Source organism: Eschrichtius robustus, chromosome 14 (genome assembly GCF_028021215.1).
Source record: "Eschrichtius robustus isolate mEscRob2 chromosome 14, mEscRob2.pri, whole genome shotgun sequence".
Classification (NCBI taxonomy): domain Eukaryota; kingdom Metazoa; phylum Chordata; class Mammalia; order Artiodactyla; family Eschrichtiidae; genus Eschrichtius; species Eschrichtius robustus.
Genome location: NC_090837.1, coordinates 159037 through 179039, shown reverse-complemented (window position 1 = coordinate 179039; position 20003 = coordinate 159037). Strand labels below are relative to the sequence as shown.

Below are 20003 nucleotides of genomic sequence, written 5' to 3'. Positions count from 1 at the left end.
TATCTCAGGCACTTCCTCCAATAGACTAGCACTGTTTATTTGCTTTATTTATAGCTGTAGTTTTATTTCCTTTCATATCAAAGAAACACAACTGGAACAGAAATGTGTGAAATATTGAGGACTCTGATGAGATGCTCTTTCGTCCACAGTGAGGAATGACTGAGCACACAGCAAGCTTTCTCCCTTCAAGATGATGACAGAACTGGGATGTTGGTGCCTTTCTGAGGGATTCCCTGGTCCCTGGTGGTCTTGGGTGTGGGTCTGGTGTGTTAATTCCTCCCTGGGGACTGCCTGTGGAGGAGCTTGGGGACAAGTTAGGTAATTATCCAGGAGTAACTGCAACCAAGACAGGAAGAGCCCCGGGGGAGGGTGGGTCTTCTGGGGACAGAGAGATGGGTGGGGGACCCTCCTTCAGACTCACTGAGCTTCGCCCCTAGATGATCCCTCATACTTTACTTCTACGTGTATTCAAAACCCCACCAGAAAGCATAGTCTTTGCTTTTGGCTGTCCTACATATTTTGAAGGATTTAAGAGAAGAAAAGTAGTCTATTGTATTTACCCAGATATTTACTCTTTTTCTTTCTCATTCATCATTCCTGAGATTTAAAGTTTCTCTCTTGTATCATTTCCCTTCTGCCTGAAGAATTACCTTTAGCATTCTTTTTAGAGCAGGTCTGCTGGTAACAAATCCTGTTTCTTTAACTTTTTTGAGAATGTATTTTTCATCATTCCTGAAAGATATTTTCACCTAATAATTGAAATTCTAGCATGACAGTTCTTTTCTTTCAGCATTAAAAAATCCCCACTATTCCACTGTCGTTTTACCTTCACAGTCTTTGATGAGAAATGCTCAGTTATTCAAATGGGTTTTTTTCTGTGTGTCATCTATAGATCCTTTTGATGTATCTAATAAAGGCCTTGCTTCTGTATCTATTGTTTTGTTACTATTAAAATATAATCTCTTCTCCATTTTTTAAATGCCTACCAATATTTAGGAAAAATGTTTTGGAAATTTATTTTAGGTCATAAAACATGACTAGGTTGGTCTCTTAAGTGTAAAGTTGCACTTGAGCTCAAGACTGTTTTTCCCTTCTTCTCCTGACTTGTATTAGGTTCTAATTATTTCACGTAAGTGTAGATTAACTGATTCTCCTTGCTTTAGCTGTTTACAACATACTTGATTTAAATGAAAGTGTTTCTGACAGTTTCTAAACTGAAAGCATAACATGGAACTGGTTTCTAGACACTACGTACTTAATACCATTCCTTTTAGGACTTGTCTAGAATTCAACGTAAATACTACTCACTCCTAGAATGAATTCTGTTCTATCGTGTTTCCCTACCCAAGTGCTATCTGCCTAATCTCTCTTTCTGTCAATATTCGGGAAAGGGAGAGCAGAGATATACATCAGGCTCAAATTTGCTTTGTGTTGTAGACACTGGTGACCTTCAAGGACATACTTGTGAACTTCACGAGGGAGGAGTGGAAGCTGCTGGACCCTGCTCAGCAGCTCATGTACAAAGATGTGATGTTGGAGAACTACAGAAACCTGATGTCCTTGGGTGAGATGGACCTCTGTTTGGGGGTTTGGGTTCCTCATTGATCAAAAGGTATGGAGAGCCTGAAGCATACATTGGAGTGTGACCTTGGGGCCAGGGACCTAATTTCTTTGGGGCATGGAACAGGGTTTTCGTGCTCCTTCTGCTTTTATGAAAAAAAAAATTGGTTTGTTGAATTTTAAGAAATGTGTATTTTGCCGCCTCTGTAGCCCTACCTTGTCTACTCTTCAGAGCCTCCCAGGACTATTGAAGGGGCCGGGGGTTGGGGCTGAACTGGGATGCTTCTTTGTGTCCAGCCCAGAGCGCCCAACCCTCGCCCAGTTCTTTATCTTTCACTGGGAACAGGGCATCAGCTTCCCAAGCCAGAGGTGATCCTGCAGTTGGAGAAGGGGGAGGAGCCGTGGCTGGTGGAGAGAGGGATTCACCAAGAGACCCATCCAGGTGAGGACCAGACCGCCCGTTTCGGGCAGGAGTCCCTGGCGAGAGTGGTCACTAGTTCTCTGCATTTCGAAGGTGAGGACTGGGTTTATTTAGCTTCGGTTTCCCCATTGCTAGCCTGCTTTCTACAGTCTTGTCACACTTCCATTTGCATTCATGAAAATTATCTTTCTGTTTCAGTGCTTGGTTCCAGCCCTGTTCATATTGCTTTCCTGATAATTACTACTAACTCAAGCATCTGCGTTCTCTTATCTTTCATAGAATTATTCTGTTATCTTTGCCTGTCTTTTCCCTGTCCTGTGTCCCTTCCCACAGCCTTTGATCTGCTGCTCTGTGTAAGCTCTGCCATGGGACCCCATCGCCTGCCCCTGCTCTGAGTTTGTTTTTTGCCGGTTAGCAAACTGCAGCAGAGGCCTCACCAATCCCTGTTGACTTAACCCTCCTTCCTTTCCAGAATTGCTGCTCTCAAAAACACCTGTTTTCTCATTATAATCTAGCTCTTTATTTAATTTTTTTTCATTTTAATCTTAATATCTGTAAAATGCAGACCACTGTGTGCATTCCTAGCATCAGTCCTTTCCCCAGCTTCCCTGTGTAGAGAAGATCATCCTTCTGGGTTAAGAAACGAAAGCAGTGCTTCATCTTCCTCCTGCTCTGTTCTCTCTGAGCAATGCTCTCTCTGACCCCTGTCTCTAAGCTCAGTGCTCTGATGTCTTTCTCCTTAGCCCAGCCATCTGGGGGGTTGCTGTCTGGATCTTGCTGCCGATGGCCGACTCCATGTGCTAGTGACCCACGTGGGCTCCTGGGGACACATGGCCTCCCAGGCCCAGTGCAGTCTAGGCACCTCGTAATCCTCTGGCACTCACGTCCACTCATGTCAGGCATTTCCCTGCACCTCAGGCTGTGAGTGTGATGTGAATGAAGTCGCCAGTGTCTCAGTCGTCCTCTGTGTTTCGCCTCCAGTCCTTTTTTGTGAAACCTTTTGGCTTATTAAGTACAGGTTCCTTCTTTTTCTGAGCTTCCACTTTGTTTCTACTTTTAAATGTCATAAATTTTGTTTTTGACTTTTTTTACATTGGGCCTCGTAGGTGACTGTAGCCAGTACCTGTCTCAGGGCAGGTCCCTCAGACACTGGGAAGTACTTGATCAGTCAGCTGCTTTGGGGCCATGGCAGGAAAGACTGTTCTCTGTTTCCTTTCATTTCCCTATTTCTTCCTGTCCTTATTTTTTCCATTCATGTGTCAGTTTAGCAGGCTTTCCTGGATGTCTGTTGACAAGTATCCAAAAATAACTGACTATAACCAGCAGTTTACATTTTTAATGGGAAATTTGTTGTCAAAAGAAATATTGAAATTCCATGTATGTGCTTAATCGACTGGAATTTAAGGGAATCTACAAGCTATGGGAACTTCATTATCAAAATGAAAAGTATAACGGGTGATGGCCTTAAAAACTCAGATGATGAATTGATTAATGGATGCTGCAGATTTTGAAGATAACGCACCTGAGTTATCTTCCACGTTACAGAACACATGGAAGATTTTTAGGACTTTAACGCGTCCGTGTTTTCTGTCGCTTTCTCCAGACTTGTCTTTCCATACCCAGCCCTACCCCTCATCACACATGTTCATTCTAGAATTTTCCAGTTGGCATTAGTAGTTTGAAAAACTTCTCCATGGGATTCTGATGCACTGGGTGGAGGAGAGGGAAAAGATGGTATACGTCCTGTCAAAACTCATCAAGGTAGAGGTGTGTGTATATGTAATGGAGTATTATTTATCCTTAAAAAGGAAGGAAATACTGCAGTTTGCTACAACGTAGATGAACTTTGAGGACATTATGCTGGGTGAAATAAGCCAGTCTCAGAAGGAGAAATAGTGTATGATTCCACGTATGTAAGGTACTTGAAGTAGCCAAAATTATAAAGACACAAAGTATAATGGTGATTGCTGGGAGCTGGGTTGAGGGGAGATTGGGTCCTTATTGTTTAATAGGTATGGAGTTTCAGTTTTACAAGATGAAAATGGATGGTGGTGATGGCTGTACAACAATGTGAATATACTTAATACTTGAACTGTGCACTTAAAAATGGTTAAGATGGTACATTTTATGTTATATGTATTGTTTTAATCACAATTTTTTAAAAAAGAAATCAGGATGGGGAAGAAACTAGCAACTAACAGAGCTGGGAATGAAAATGAGGACTGGGAAAGGGGTTTGGGTTGTACAAAGGAGGCAGTTAGGAGCCTGGCACAGGGATTGTTTACCAGGGATTGTTTCCTGTGGCAGCCAAAACAGAGTTCCACAAACTGGGTGGCTTAAATCAACACATTTATTGTCTCACAGTTCTAGAGGTCAGAAGTCTCTAGAACTGTGTGGGCAGGCCGTGTGCCCTCTGGGGCTCCAGAGGAGGGTCCTTCCTGCCTCTTCCAGCTCTGGTGCCCCAGGTGCCCCTTGGCTTGTAGACACATCACCTCACCCAGCCTCCATCTTCACATGGCCGCCTCCCCTGTGTGTCTGCCTCTGTATCTTCTCTCCTCTTCTTGTAAGGACACCAGTCAGACTGGATTAGGCCCCTCCTACACCAGTACTACTGCATCTTAACTAATTACATCTGCAATGATCCTATTTCCAAATAAGGTCATAACCTGTGATATTGGGGGTTAAGACTTCAGCATATCTTCTTTGGGGAACACAATTCACCCCATACACCAAGTAAGAGTAGAGTATTGCCCCACTTATGTAGGAAGAGGTGGTATTGGGTAAATAGTGGATTTTTTTCTAGATTTCAGAACCAAACATTTTAGCTGAAAGGCATTGAGAAACAAACGCAGGCTTTGAACCAGGGAAAATAATTTGCAGTAATATGCATGCATATAAACAGAAGGGCGAAAAGTCCAGGAGAATGTGAGTTAAGGTTCAGGTTCTGAGTTAGTGTCCTGTGGTAGTCCTGTCAGTTTTAATTAAGTCTTGGTGTCTCAGAACAAAGGAATCAAAGTAGAAGACGGGGATGATGATAACAGTGAGCATATCGGTTATGAGCGCCCACCTTATACGATACTTAGGATAACCTTATAGGTCCTTAGATGACAGGGAAGCAATATGATTTTTGAAAAGTTTAGCAACTTGTCTAAATTCACCACTAGTAGTAGCAAAGCGTAGGTTAGAACCTGTATCTGGGTCCCTTCTGTGCAGTCGCCCTGCCAGCCGACCCCATGGCCTTTCTGAGAGGTTTGCTCTGTCAGTCACATGTAATCATTCTGTACTGCTTTGGTGACATAGATAGAAGCCATTTCCTGCCACATGGCTGCTTTCATGGTTTAGGAATGTGAAGAATTCATGTGGGGGAAGGGCCTGGCAGCAAGGAGACATGTCAGGTTCTTGTATCATTAATAGTTGGGTTACATCGTGGCAGTGCAGCGCTTTCTGGGTTTCCTTAATTGCCACCCCAGCACTGAACATCCTGATCCCATGTGTCGTAGCCAGTCCTGTGGCTTCTCTTACCCTCTTTGCTCCTTTTATGTGCATATTATAGCCCGGCCCATTTCCTGTTAATGGGCCTTCCTTCCCTTTCTCACTCTCTGTCAAGCTTACAAAACCATATTTAAAAGCAACTCTGCATGACTTACATACTTTTTTCTACATACATCCTACCATTCTGACCTTAATACTGTTTTTAGTTATGCAAAGTTTTTCCATTTCTTTCAGATTTGGAGACTGCAGTTGAAGTTAAATCATCAACTTCCAGTAAGAGCATTTCTAAAGATAAACACTCCTGTGATGTTAAAATGAAAAGAATGGCAAAGAGTGATCTCTGGTATTTGTCATTGGAAGAAGTCTGGACACGTGAAGGTCAGTTGGACAGGCCCCAGGACAGCCAGGAGAGACATCTGAGGCAAGTGGCATTCACCCAAAAGAAAGCACTTCGTCAGGAGAGAGTCTGTGAAAATGGGAAATATGGGGGAAACTGTCTTCTTCCTTCTCAGCTAGCACTGAGAGAGTATTTCCATAAACATGACTCACATCCTAAAAGTTTAAAACATGATTTGGTTTTCAGTGGTCATCAGGAAAGTTATGCAAGCAACAGTAATGACTCTGGTCAAACCTTCTGTCAAAACATTCACCTTCTTCAATTTGCAAGAACTCAAGCAGGAGATAAATCGTACAGATGCCCTGATAACAACTCTCTTACTCATGGTACATCCCTTGGTATATCAAAGGGTACGCATAGAGAGAAACCCTATGAATGTAAGGAATGTGGAAAATTCTTCAGCTGGCGCTCTAATCTTACCAGGCACCGGCTTATTCATACTGGAGAAAAACCCTATGAGTGTAAAGAATGTGGAAAATCTTTCAGCCGGAGTTCTCACCTCATTGGACATCAAAAGACTCATACTGGTGAGGAACCCTATGAATGTAAAGAATGTGGGAAGTCCTTCAGCTGGTTCTCTCACCTTGTTACCCATCAGAGGACTCACACAGGAGACAAACTGTACACATGTAATCAGTGTGGAAAGTCTTTTGTTCACAGCTCCAGGCTTATTCGGCACCAGAGAACTCATACTGGAGAGAAACCATATGAGTGTGCCGAATGTGGGAAGTCTTTCAGACAGAGCACGCATCTCATTCTGCACCAGAGAACCCATGTTAGGGTGCGGCCCTACGAATGCAGTGACTGCGGGAAGTCTTACAGCCAGAGGTCTCACCTTGTTGTCCATCATAGAACTCACACTGGACTGAAACCCTTTGAGTGCAAAGATTGCGGAAAATGCTTCAGTCGAAGCTCTCACCTTTTCTCACATCAGAGAACCCATACTGGGGAGAAACCATATGCATGCCATGACTGCGGAAAATCCTTCAGCCAGAGTTCTGCCCTCATTGTGCACCAGAGAATTCATACTGGAGAGAAACCATATGAATGCTGTCAGTGTGGGAAAGCCTTCATTCGGAAGAATGACCTTATTAAGCACCAGAGGGTTCATGTTGGAGAAGAGACCTATAAATGTAATCAGTGTGGGATCATCTTCAGCCAGAACTCTCCACGTATAGTATATCAAATAGCTCACACCGGAGAGCAGTTCCTAACATGTAATCAGTGTGGGACAGCACTTGTTAATAGCCCTAACCTTATTAGATACCAGACAAATCATATTAGAGAAAATGCATATTAATGTAATAAATATGGAATTCTTCACAAAGAGCAATAACTTTTTTTAGCATTGGAGAACTCCTTCTGGAGAAGAGCTGCTTTCAGTCTTGTTACTACCCTTTCTTGCACTAGAGAATTGGTCCTGGAGGGGGAAAAACACACAAATTTCACCTTAGTATATCAGATTGTCTTCTTTTCCCAAATTCCCACAAAAGTAGTTGGCCTGGGAGCATTCTTCACCCAGCGTTAAATGCTAAAATCTGAGAAGGAACCATTAAGTAAGTGAGTTATTGATAGATGATCCAGCTTTGTTTCCTTCAAAAAAATAAATGAGAGCGCTACCTTAAAAAGGCAAATAAATGAGAGTTGCTGCTGAGGGGAATAAAAAATGGGTATAGTTATTGTAACAAACAATGGAAAATGATATTGCAGTGAGTTAAGATGCCATTTTTTACTTGATTGTCCCTCTCTCCTGGGACACTTTGTAGTGTTTAGTCTGTTTTATGTGTCTGATATAAACCACATTTTGGCTAGCAGCAGGGAAAATCTTATCATGTGAGGCAGAGAAGGAAGAACACATTTACTACTATTAGTACCCAGTTTAAATATATTTGCATGTGGGTAACAATTGAAAACGTATCTATGGATAAATGAACAGAATTGACTTGTTAGATAAGGGAATTATGAGTGAGTTTTATAGTCTATTAGGTGTCACTGTAATAATTATTTGAAGACGCTTTTAAATATTAAAAAAGGATATCCAGTTTCTCCTATTCTACCATCAAGAAAGCTTGAGAACCTCCTGCTAGCAAACGTTCCCATTAATTCTAAGTTGTTTGGGGTCATAGAGTTGTGCTTCTTGGGACAGGCTGCTAAAGACTCTTGGGAGGTTAAACACAATGATCCTCTGGCTGTTGGGACCTAAAGGAGCATTGGGTACTTGAACACGCCAGGGAGAGGCTCCATTTGAGCGGGAGCAGGTACCCGGGCAATACTTGGAGCAAGTATGCTCCTAGAATAGACACAGCACTGCTGTATCTTTATGAAGAAAACAGTGGTTAAGAGTATACGTCTGAGCTGGGCTCCCCAAGTTGAACTCCCACCTCTGTCCTTCCCTTGCTGGGTGAACTTGGGCATGCTGCCTAGCTGCTCTGTGCCTAACTTACAGATGTCCTCCTGTGCAAATTAGGGATAACATTACTTACCTCATGGGATCGTGGTGAGGAGCAAACAAGTAAACACATGAAGAGCTTAGAACATGCCTCATATGTATGAAGTGCTTTATTACATTAGGTGTGATTGTTAACGTTACATTATTGCCCCACCCTAGTGTCTGTCATTCACTTTAAACTGATCAATTGCCAGTAAGAACTGATGGAGTTCTCACTTCCCTTCCAGTCACACATGTCTTCCCTTTTACCTGCATCAGAACTTACCAACCAAGGAAATCACTGACCCATAGTGGGTATATGGATGCATTCTGAGGATCAGTAAACAGCTTTTAATATTGCATGCAAAAGCATTCTCTTTGTATGGAGGTTTTCCCTTTAAGAGAGAGGAAACTAATCTTCAGATTCTCTGGTAAGTCCGTGACCCAAAAAAGATTTAGAAAGAGAATCTGTTTTAATTCTCTGTTTCATTCTGTAAATGGATCTTGTGTGTGTAGGGACTGACCATTATTTGCCACTTTCTAGCAAACAATGTGTATACGTTAGATGCTCACTGATTGTTGAATGATATAAAGATTGTTGAGAATAACAGGACGACGACCTTGCTGTCTCTCCCAGGACTAATCTAGAAATGCTTGTTAGACTCGAGAGACCTGAGAACTGCAGGAGCAAGAGGCCACAGCTCACTCTTCTGGCACAGTTGGGATGAAGGCCTCACGTTTTGAGAACCTCCTGGCGCCTCAGTTATGGCTGAGTAACTCCTCAGTGATTACACACCATTCACGTATGTAACGTACTCCTACCAGAAGTGGTTTTCATTACAAGCAGTCGTTCTCTGTGGGCGTAAAAGAGGAGCCCCGTAGCTGGGCCTCTTAGAATTTCCGATAACCTATGGCTCAGTTTTCCTGAACTGTGTAGTGGAGATACTGCTGGTACCTATGTCCGAGGATAGTTGTGTGGATTAAGTGAGATACTGTGTAAAGTACTTGAAACAGTGCCTGGCACATAGGAAGTACTGTATGTCTTAGCTATTAATAATAATAATATTACTATTATTAACACCCTAAGGAATGTACGTCTGTGGATGATCACTGAAACAGTACTTATAATACTGCAAAATTTGCAATATTAAAAATGTATAATAGAAAATTTTTTATTTATAGACATTAAGGTTACACAAACAGAAAGCTTGGTAACATGAAAAATGTCCTTGTGGTATACAAAAAAAGCATGATAAATAATTGTCAATACCGAGTAAGCTCAGATATGTATAAATAAATGAATTTCAAAAAACGGAAATGAATCTTGCTCAAAACTCTAAGGAGATTTGTCAAAAGATCAATAGCAATTAACCTACATATTGGGAGAATTGGTGTTTGCTTTTGTTTTCTTTTTTTTTTTTTTTTTTTTTTGTACTTTTCAAAGTCTCTTCGGAGAATATGTGTTACTTTTAGGATCAGGAAAACAATCTTTTCAGTGATGGAATATTTTCTCTTCAAAAGTTCTTGTCTACAAATAAGCTACTGGAACTTTAATAAGGGAATTTGGCAAGGTTGCAGGATACAAGATCAATATACAAAAATTGATATGTACAAGCAGTGAACAATTTGTAAATGAAATCAGAAATACAATCTCACAATGATACAAAAATATGAAATACTTAGATATGTTTAATGAATTGAGCAAGATCTGTACAGTGAAAGTATAAAAACATTGCTGAAAGAAATTCAAGAACACATAATAGAGAGCATGTAATAAATATTATAAGTGAAGAAATACACCATGGTCAAGGATGGACAAGCTCAATATAGTAGGAGAGCAATTCTCCGCAAACTAATCTTTAAGTTCAGGGGCATTTGTGTGGAAACTGACAAGCTAATCAGGAAGTTATATGGAAATGCAAATGACCTAGAATAACTGAAGAAATTTTTTTAAAAGGGTAAGGTTGTAGGGCCTACAATACCTAATTTCAAAGTTTACTATAGAACTATACTAATAAAATGCTGGCATGAGGGTGGATATAGATCAATAAAACAGGATAGAGAGTTCAGAAATTGACCTACACATATACTGTCAATTAAATTTTGACATGAGAGCCAAAATAACTCAACGTGGAAAAGACATTCTTTTAAATGAAGGGTGGTGTGACAACTGGATATTTGTATGGAAAAAACCCTCCCCTTATCTCACATCACATCCATAAATAACTCAAAATGCATTGCAAACCTAAATGCAAAAGCTAGAATTTTTCAATATCTGGAAGAAAACATAGGAGAAAATGATTATGACCCTGGGCTAAGCAAAGATAGAACAAAACGCATGAATCATAAAAGAAAAATGATAAATTGGACTTAATAAAAATTTTAAAACTTCTGCTCTTTTGAAAAGAACATGAAAAGGCAATCCATAGACTGGTATATTAACAATATGTATATCTGACAAAGGCTTGTATCCAGAATACAAAGGATGCTCATAACTAACTCATAAATTATACAGTAAGAAGGTGAACAAAAAAATGTGCAAAATGATTTGCCAGATGCTTCACAAAAGAATGTGTATAGATGGCCAGTAAACCCTTGTAAAAATGCTCGACAGCGTCAGTCATAGGGAAATGCAAGTCAAAACCAGGAGGAGATAGGACTTCACATCTAGTAGCATGACTAAGATAAAAAAGATAAAGCTAGTTATTGAAGATTGGAGAGATTGGAACCCTCACACGTTGCTGGTGGGATTACAGAATAGTACAGCCACTTTGGAGAACAGTTTGGCTTGTCTTCAAAAGGCTAAACATACAGTTACCACGTGACCCATCAATTCCATTCCTAGGTAAATAACCAAGAGAAGTGAAAATATGTCCATGCAAAAATGTGTGCCTGAATGTTAAGCACTGTGATCGCCTAAAACCGGAACAAACACAAATACAGTAAACTCAACAGATGTCATGTATAATAATTCACAGCATTTGAGTAGATAAACACATTGTAATCTAGCCCTGCAAGGCTAAATGGTTAAATCTTAAAAGCATTCTAAGAATTCAGACACAAAGGAGTACATACTATATGACTCCCATGTATAAAATTCTAGAAAGCGTAATAGATAAAGGAGAGAGGTCAGGGGTCACCTGTGGCCCGGGTGGGAGAGCAATTGACTGCAAACAGGACCATAAGGGGACCACTGGGAGTGACCTGTGTCTTGGTTGTGGTAGTGGTTCCATGACTGTCTTCATTTGTTAAATTCATTGAACTGGACACTTTAGCTGGATCCAGGTTGTTGTGTGTAACCTTTAACCGCAATAAAGTTGTTTTTAAAAAATCGGAAAACCAAGGATTTCTGGGAAACAAGAAAACCTGCAGCTCCAAACGAACGCTAATAACGAATGTGTGGTGGTTTTTATTTTTGTAATGCATCTTCATCATAGACAGCTTGATATGAGATAGCCAATCTGTGAAGCCCCTTAATGCATTAAGTTATTTCTCTCTATAGTCCTATGAGGAGCATAATATTATTCCCCTACAGTTAAGGGCACTAGAGTTTGGAAATTTTAAGTAATTTGCCCCAAATCATGTAGCTAGTAAATGGTAGAGCTTCATTTGAAAATCAGCCAACAGGGACTTCCCTGGTGGCACAGTGGTTAAGAATCCACCTGCCAATGCAGGGGACACGGGTTCTAGCCCTGGTCCGGGAAGATCCCACATGCCAGGGAGCAACTAAGCCTGTGCGCCACAACTACTGAGCCTGTGCTCTAGAGCCCACACGCCACAACTACTGAAGCCCACATTCCTAGAGCCCATGGTCTGCAACAAGAGAAGCCACTGCAATGAGAAGCCTGCACACTGCAACAAAGAGTAGCCCCCACTCACCATAACTAGCGAAAGCCTGCGTGCAGCAACAAAGACCCAATGCAGCCAAAAAACAAAAAAAGAAAGAAAAACAACCAGCAACTGTGGCAGATCTGAAATAAGATAGTCTGACATAGCAGAGGTTTTTATAAAATCAGCTATTCTAATGTAAAACACAAATACGCACTACCATTGTTGTCCTCTCCTGAGACAAATTCACTCAGACCCTGCTCAAACAACGACCTCTAGAGGTCTCCCTCTTTATACTGTCACTGTGTTAGTGACGTGATATTTAAAATGACACAGCTACTAAGTGGAAACCAGGTCCTAACGGGAAGAAAGTAAACTAATTATGTTAAAGTGTCGTGTGGCACATGAGTTACAGGCACCCTCTCATTTGGTTTTCACACCAGTTCTGTTAATGCGTCTCCTTCCTTCCATCTCGTGAGTTCAGAGTGACTTGTCCCGGTGGCCCAGTAAGAAGTGGAGGCGCCTAGATCACTTGGGCTCCAGCGTCTGCTGGTTTCCTGACGCTCCTACTGCCTGCACATCTGGCTAAGGGTCCTGGCGCTCTCCTAAGGGTAATGGGAAACCACTGGGGAATCTTAAGAAAGGCCCAGCATCTCAGTCACCAACGCTATAGGCCATGGGGAATCAGAAAATATTTTCTTTATATTCATCCATGAATTAAGCACATATTGATTAAATCTGTTTTCTTGTTAATGGCAAGAAGTGAAAAAAATTGACTTAGTTACCTTTGTCCGTAAATAAGTTGCAAGGTGGCCATGTGTCTAGTGTCTCAGCAGCTGTACTGGTTGAAAAGAAAGCAATGGTGTGTATAAACAGCTAGTGGTTGAGGTCGGCAAGACGTTCCAATTATGAGACAAATTTAGGTGACAGATGGAAGGGAACAGAGATTCCAAAGATGTGGGCCTTCAGAGGGCTGGAAAAGCCAACTGCCTTTGGCTCCATATGTTAGGAATTAAGTTTTAGATATTTTTAGTGACAAAGTTCCCTTGTCACACAGCCCTGTGGAAGGAGATTAGATTTAGAGGGTATTGCCTTACAAATTAGTCCTACCTAGACTGCCTGTTATGTATTGAACTGTGTCCTCCCAAAATTCATGTGTTGAAGTCGTAATCCCCAGTATCAGAATGTGACCTTACTTTGAGGAAGGGTCTTTACAGAGGTAGTCAAGTTAAAGTGAGGTCGTTAGGGTGGACCCTGATCCAGTATCACTAGTGTCCTTATTTAGAAAAGGGGGAAATTTGGGCACAGAGATACAGATCGAGGGAAGGTGATGTGAAGAGACACAGGTGGCAGAAGGGTCTACAAGTCCAGGAGTGAGGCCTGCAACAGGTCCTTCCCTCACAGTCCTCAGAAGGAACCGATCCCACCAACACCTTGATTTTGGACTTCTAGGGTCCAGAACTGTGAGACAATAAATTTCTGTGGTTTAAGCCCACACTCTGTGGTGCTTTGTTACAGCAGGCCTAGGAATCTAAGATGCTGCTTTATTTAAACGTGCAGCCACCCCACGGGCACTGCTAATCCCCTTTACCCTGTTCTTTTCATTTTTTCCACAGTGCTTGTAACCTTTCAATCTACCTACCTACCTACCTGTTTACTATCTGTCTTCCCCACCAGAATGAATGCTTCACTTTAATGAGTGAAGTATGGCTCATAGTGGGCGTTCAGTGAATATTAGTTGAATGAATTGATGAAGAAGCCAACACCCACCCACTGAACCACAAACGTACGGCCAACCAGCACCTGAGCATATACAGTGTTCTTTCAGCAAAGAAGGCGGGAGGAGTGTTGTACAGTGAAGTGGCAGTGCCTGCCCCGTGGAGATACAGCTTGGCACGTATCACCCTTTATTATGAAGGCTTTTACATGGAACTTGGCAAGCAAAGCCTACAATGTACATGCAAGACCAAAGGAGGAAAAATAACCGAGGCCTTTTTGAAGAATGACAATAAAAAAGGGCTTTGACCCACTACTTGTCAAGGCTTGCTGTGATGACATAACAAGACAATGATGGATTCCCATAGTGTGGACCAGGAGGCCAAATCTGGCCTGCTGTCCAAGTTTTACTGGAACACAGCCATGTTCATTTTATGTAATATCTATAGCTGCTTTTGTGCTACAATGGCAGAGTTCAGTAGTTATGACAGACTATGGCCCAGAAAACCTAAAATATTTACTAACTGATTGTTATGGGCTGAATTATGTCCCCCAAAATTCCTTTGTTGAAGTCCTAATCCCCAGTAACTCAGAATGTCACTGTTTAGGGTCTTTAAAGTTTAAACATTTTAAGTCAAAATGAGAATATTAGGTCAGGCCCTAATCCAATATGACTGCTGGCGTCCTTACAAAGAAGAGGAGATTAGGACACAGACCTGCACAGAGGGATGGCCTGTGAGGACACAGGGAGAAGATGGCCATCTACAAGCCAAGGAGAGAGGCCTCAGCAGAAACCAACTCTGCTGACACATTTATCTCAGACTTTCAGCCTCCAGAACTGTGAGAAAATTAATTCCTGTTGTTTAAGCCACCCTCTGGTACTTTATTATAGCAGCTCTAGAAAACTAATACACCGGCCTTTTACAGAGAAAGTTTGCAGACCCCCATTATAGGCAAATATCAATGGAACAAAATAAAGAGACGAGAAACAGAACAGCAGAATAATGGCTCCTGGAAGACGTCCACATCCCAATCCCGGAACCTATGAATGTATTACCTTGCAGGGCAAAGGGCAACCAAGTTTGCTATCGGCCGACCTTAAAATAGAAAGATTATCCTGGATTGTTGTGTGGGCCTAATGTCATCACACGAGTCCTTAAAGGTGGAAGAGGGAGACAGAAAAGGAGACCAGAGCGACGCAGCACGAGGAGGACTCAGCCCTCTGTTGCTGGTTCTGAAGGTGGAAGACGGGGGCCTGAGCCAAGAAATGCTCGTGGCCTCTAAAATCTGGAAAAGGCAAGGAGAGGGTTTTCCCCAGCAGCCTCCAGAAGGGCATGCAGCCCTGCCAATGCCTTGCTTTAGCCCAGGAAGACCTGTGTCGGACCTTCGACCTTCAGAACTGTAAGATAATAAATGTGTGTGGTTTTAAGCCACCAAGTTTGTGGTGTTTTGTTACAGCAGCACAGAAAACTAACACAACATGAGAACTTAGCAGATAACAGGGATTGGTTAACAAATCAGTGGGCAAAGGATGCTAACTCTACATTTCAACCTAAAACCTGTAGAGCCTTCCTTTCCACGTTTAATATTTAATCTACTTTTTAAAAATAAATTTATTTATTTTTATTTTTGGCTGCATTGGGTCTTTGTTTGTGCACGCGGGCTTTCTCTAGCTGCAGGGAGCTGGGGCTATTCTTTGTTGTGGTGCGCGGGCTTCTCATGCAGTGGCTTCTCTTGTTGCGGAGCATGGGCTCTAGGTGCGCAGGCTTCAGTAGTTGTGGCACACGGGCTCAGTAGTTGTGGTGCACGGGCTTAGTTGCTCCACCGTGTGGGGGATCTTCCTGGACCAGGGCTTGAACTGATGTCCCCTGCATTGGCAGGAGGATTCTTAACCACTGCGCCACCAGGGAAGTCCCATATTTAATCTATTTAGAATTTATTTTAAATATATTGTGAGACAGCAGGTTTTTTTCCTATTCTTGTATAGCTATGTCATTGTTCCTGCACAATTTTTATTTATTTATTTATTTATTTATTTATGGCTTGCACAATTTATTGAAAAGTTTGTCTCTTCCACAATATTTTCCTCCAATATTTTATTATGAAAAATTTCAAACATACAGAAAAGTTGAAAGAATTTTACAGCGAGTACTGATATTCCAAACTCAAGATGTTGCCTACTGTGTTGAACTTGCTCTGATGGTGCAAAAGCCATAGGGGTACCACTGTGGGCACTCCCCATGCATCTAGGAAGTGGCACCAAAGACATTTATTAGTCGCCATTATGTTCTTCATCATCACATTCACAGTTAAAAAAAGAAGAGAAAAGGACCAATTTCACTTCTGGATGTCCTTGATGGAGCAGTGAAAACTAATTTTATTAAATCTCAACTCTTGAGTCCGTATCTTTTTAGTATCTATGCAAAAAATATTCTGTGCTGCGTCCTGAAGTTCCGTAACTGTCTCCAGAAAATGCACTTGTGTGATTGAGTTGGGAGCTGAACTTTGCATGAAAGTAGGACTGAAAGGTGAGGCAAACGTGGGTGAGGCAGACACATTCTCAACTGCCAACCAAGTGAGCTGTCACACAAGGGGAACAAGTGCCAGCATTGTCTGCCAATACAAAGCTAGAGTTTTCAAGTGCAAACAATTTTGGAAATCTTGTATCTGCCACTGTGAACTTCACAGATTCCCAGTACTTAAGATCAATGATGATATTGATGAATACGAGCTTTCATGTTGTATAAGGAGAGGTGTCAGTGTTTGGAAGATCTGCATTAGTCAGTGAACCAATATTTTCCAAATGACCAATGCATGTTGTTACAAAATCATGCCTGATAAAACTATGCATTCAAAGTGCAAGACAGACCAATGGGTTTTAATAGAGTAGAAAAAGCTCACCTCTCTGGTTTCAGATCGTACACTGAAACTGACCTATTCCTTGTTCAACTTTTACTACAAAGAATATGCAGTCATCTAAGTATATTAAAATACCCTGTCCTTTTCCAACTATTGACACATACCTATGTGAGGCCAGATTTTTTTATATATTGATACTTCCACATAAGCAACACATGCAACAGAGTGAACGCAGAAGCACATATGAGACTCCAGCTGTTTTATATTAAGTCAGACATTTAAAGGATTCACCCACCCCCATCCCCAAAGGAAGACAATGCCACTCCTAATTTTCCTGGAAAATAAATGTCACTTATACAACGGAACGAATCTTTGCGTTATTAAAGTATAAATTAGGACTTTTACCATTTGGAAAAGCAGGAAACTTAGAACACTTTTAACTGAACTTATACGCCTCCTGCCTTTGCGCTATTCCTGTCAATTATTTTAATCCTCTGTATCACTGAAAGTCTGCGCGCCCGCGCCCAGGGGTGGGGCGGGAAGGGCCTGCGCTTCGCGGCCGCAGCGCCCCGTCCCGGCGGCCCTCGGCTGGAGCCGCCCAGCGCAGGAGGAACGCCCGCAGAGGCTTCCGGGAGTTGTAGTTCGTCCTGCTCTCGGGTCGCCCTGACGCATTTCCTGTGCGTCCCTAGCGGCCGCCGTCGGCTCGGCCCCAGCCGGGAGAGCACTGGTGGGCGGTGTGCTTCCCCTGCTCGTCGTGGGGACCTGAGCTGGAGCGCGCCGACCTCGTCTGCCCGAGGGCCGTCGCCGAAGCACCCGGAGCGGGCGCCGCACAGTCGAGAGCGAGGACCGAGTGGCTCTGGCTGCAGATCCGGGAGGTCGGCTGCGGAGCCGGTCTCCCCCGCATCCCCCGCATCCCCCGCTGCCGGTTCAGGGCTTGGGGGAGCCGCGCGCGCCGAGTCCCTCCCGTGTCAGGGCGGCGGGACCGTGCAGACTAGTCTGGCCTCCCCCGCGCCTGCCCTGAGCCGATCGCGTGTGTGTAGGTGGGGGCGGAGCTGGGACACCCCGCCGCTGCGTGAGGGAAGGAGGCCCAGCCGTGGGAAGGGAGGGGCAGGTCCTCGGGGGGGCAGGAGGGTCCCGCGTGGGCGTGGGAGCGGCGGGGAGACCGGTTCCCGGTTCCCTCACGGTTCTCTTCTCCCGCAGCCGTCGGGTCCTGCCACCCCCCGCAGGGCGCACAAAACTGGCCGTGAGGATGGCCACCAGGGTCCGGACGGCTGCCGTCTGGGTGAGTCGGGGGTTTTTCTCTCGTTTCTGAAAAGCGCCCTGAACACCGACGTGTGCTCATCCATCTTTTCCAGGGTCGGAGCTTGCGTGGGGCTTCCAAGCCACTGCACCTCCTTTAGATGACGTTGGGCCGTCCAGAAGTGCTTCTTGTTGTCAGACTGTTACTTTACTCTTTCTTTCAGTCTCTTTTCTGCCAATTCTGTACCTTGAGCCTTGAGTTAAACGAGGGGTCATCATCCATTTTCCAATTTCTTCGACAAATATTTTCTTAGTTTTTTCTTTCCGTGTCTAAGATTTTGGGGCCTCATTTGGGAAGTTATGCATTTGCCCCTTTGGTTATTCAACGGTTTTGTTTATTGTCTTTTGTTTGCTGGACCCTGGGGCAGGTGCTAAAGGTGCGAAGATAGGTCGTTCCTGCTTTGGAAGAGCCATGGTCTGGTGGGAATTGTGGGCAAGAAAATGTATGAGCACAGTGACACGTTAGGGGTCCTCCGAGAGCCGGCCGTGGAAGTGTATGGAGACACACAGCACAGGGCCAGTTTTGGAAGTAAGGACACCCCAAGAAATGCTTCAGGGATTAATAAGGGAGTCTTAAACTGAGATTTGAAAGGTGAATGAGGTGAACAAGGGACTGAAGGTCAGCCTAGGGAAAGGAAGCAACGTGCAAATTTGAGAGGCTTGAAGTGATGTAGTATGTTGGTGACCTTGGAACACTTTACAGTTGCTGGAATGTAGAGTTTATGGTTTTGTAGGTGATGGTGGTGGTGGAGTGTGTATTAAGAAATGAGGCCAGAGCCATAGGCAGAGATTGGATCGTAGAGGGCTTTGAGGATCACATTAAAAACTTGGATTTGGGGACTTCCCTGGTGGTCCAGTGGTTGGGACTCGGTGCTTTCACTGCCATGGCCCCGGGTTCAACCCCTGGTCGGGGAAGTAAAATCCCGCAAGCTGCACGGCATGGCCAAAAAAAAAAAAAAAAAACACTTGGATTTTATCCTCTAGGGAGAAAGACGGTAGGGTCAGAAGCAACTGGACTTGGTAACTAGTTGGGTGCTGGTGGTGAGCAAGCCAGAAGAGCCAGGCATAACTGCTGGAGGTCTGCTCTGTGGACCTGGGTTGGGAGTGGTACCATTCCCTGAGTCAGGGAAGACCATCAGAGTTGTTATGGAGGGCTGGTGGACATTTCCTTTAGATATGGTGGGACCCTGCGGGTGCTGGTGGGCAGGTGGGTAGGCACCTGTCTCGAGAGAAAGGTCTGGACAGGTATCACTGAGTAGGTATAGCCAGATTAGCTCAAGGAGCACATGTTTCCTGGGAAGAGCACTGAGGGCAGTGGTCAGGGGATGGACAAGGGAAGGTGGTGGAGGAGGGGCTGAAGGTTGAGCAGCCCCATAGAAATGAGAGAAATGGAGAGACTTGTGTTTCAGAGTCAAAGAAAAAGAAACCTCAAAAATGGTTGCCATGTGAGATGCCCCAGGGAGGTCAAGTACTGTTATGTCACAGAAGTTCAAATCGGACTTGGTGGTGATGGTAGTGGTGGGTTTCGCTGTGATATTTCCAGAGCAGAGTGTGAGTGTGGGTGTTTGTTGGGCAGGAGAGGAAGGAGTGGGGTAGAGGGAGCAGCGGTTGGTTGCAGAAATGGGAATGAGGCAGGAAGACAGCCATGTGGACTGAATCAGTGTGCCCTGTGGTTGTGGGAAGAGAGTGGTAGCTTGAGGAGAATCCAGTAAGATTCCTTGGTACAAAATCAGTCTAAAAGTCAGTACGTTTCCTGTTTATAAATTGTATCTGTTTAGAAGTTATAATGAGGGAAATTAGCCTATTTGCAATGGCAGTAAAACAGGTGAAAGTACTATAAACCTGAGCAATGCAGAGGACTTGTATAAAGAAAACTTTACAACTTCAGTAATACTAGTTAACATTTCTACAGTGTCTACTCTCCCTAGCCCTGGGTCTCAGCACTTTACAGATACAAACTGATCCTCACAGCAGCCTCATAGGAAGGTAGGACTCTTAGCCCC

At 43.4% G+C, this 20003-nt stretch overlaps 2 protein-coding genes across 4 annotated transcripts in view; one reads left to right on the top strand and one right to left on the bottom strand.

The window, feature by feature from the left end:
- LOC137776442 (zinc finger protein 268-like) overlaps positions 1-20003 on the bottom strand; it is a 131200-nt gene that overhangs the window by 25702 nt on the left and 85495 nt on the right.
- Positions 1-20003, top strand: part of ZNF268 (zinc finger protein 268) — a 66499-nt gene that overhangs the window by 11680 nt on the left and 34816 nt on the right. Inside the window, exons 3-7 of one of the 3 annotated variants that reach the window (XM_068562918.1) lie at positions 1438-1564; positions 1907-2002; positions 5708-5894; positions 10066-10068; positions 17902-17983. In XM_068562918.1, coding sequence (XP_068419019.1) covers positions 1438-1564; positions 1907-2002; positions 5708-5894; positions 10066-10068; positions 17902-17983 — 495 coding nt within the window. Of the gene's footprint in view, positions 1-1437; positions 1565-1906; positions 2003-5707; positions 5895-10065; positions 10069-17403; positions 17577-17901; positions 17984-20003 lie in introns of those variants that run through there. The other 2 variants (XM_068562915.1, XM_068562916.1) reach the window with 2 other exon arrangements.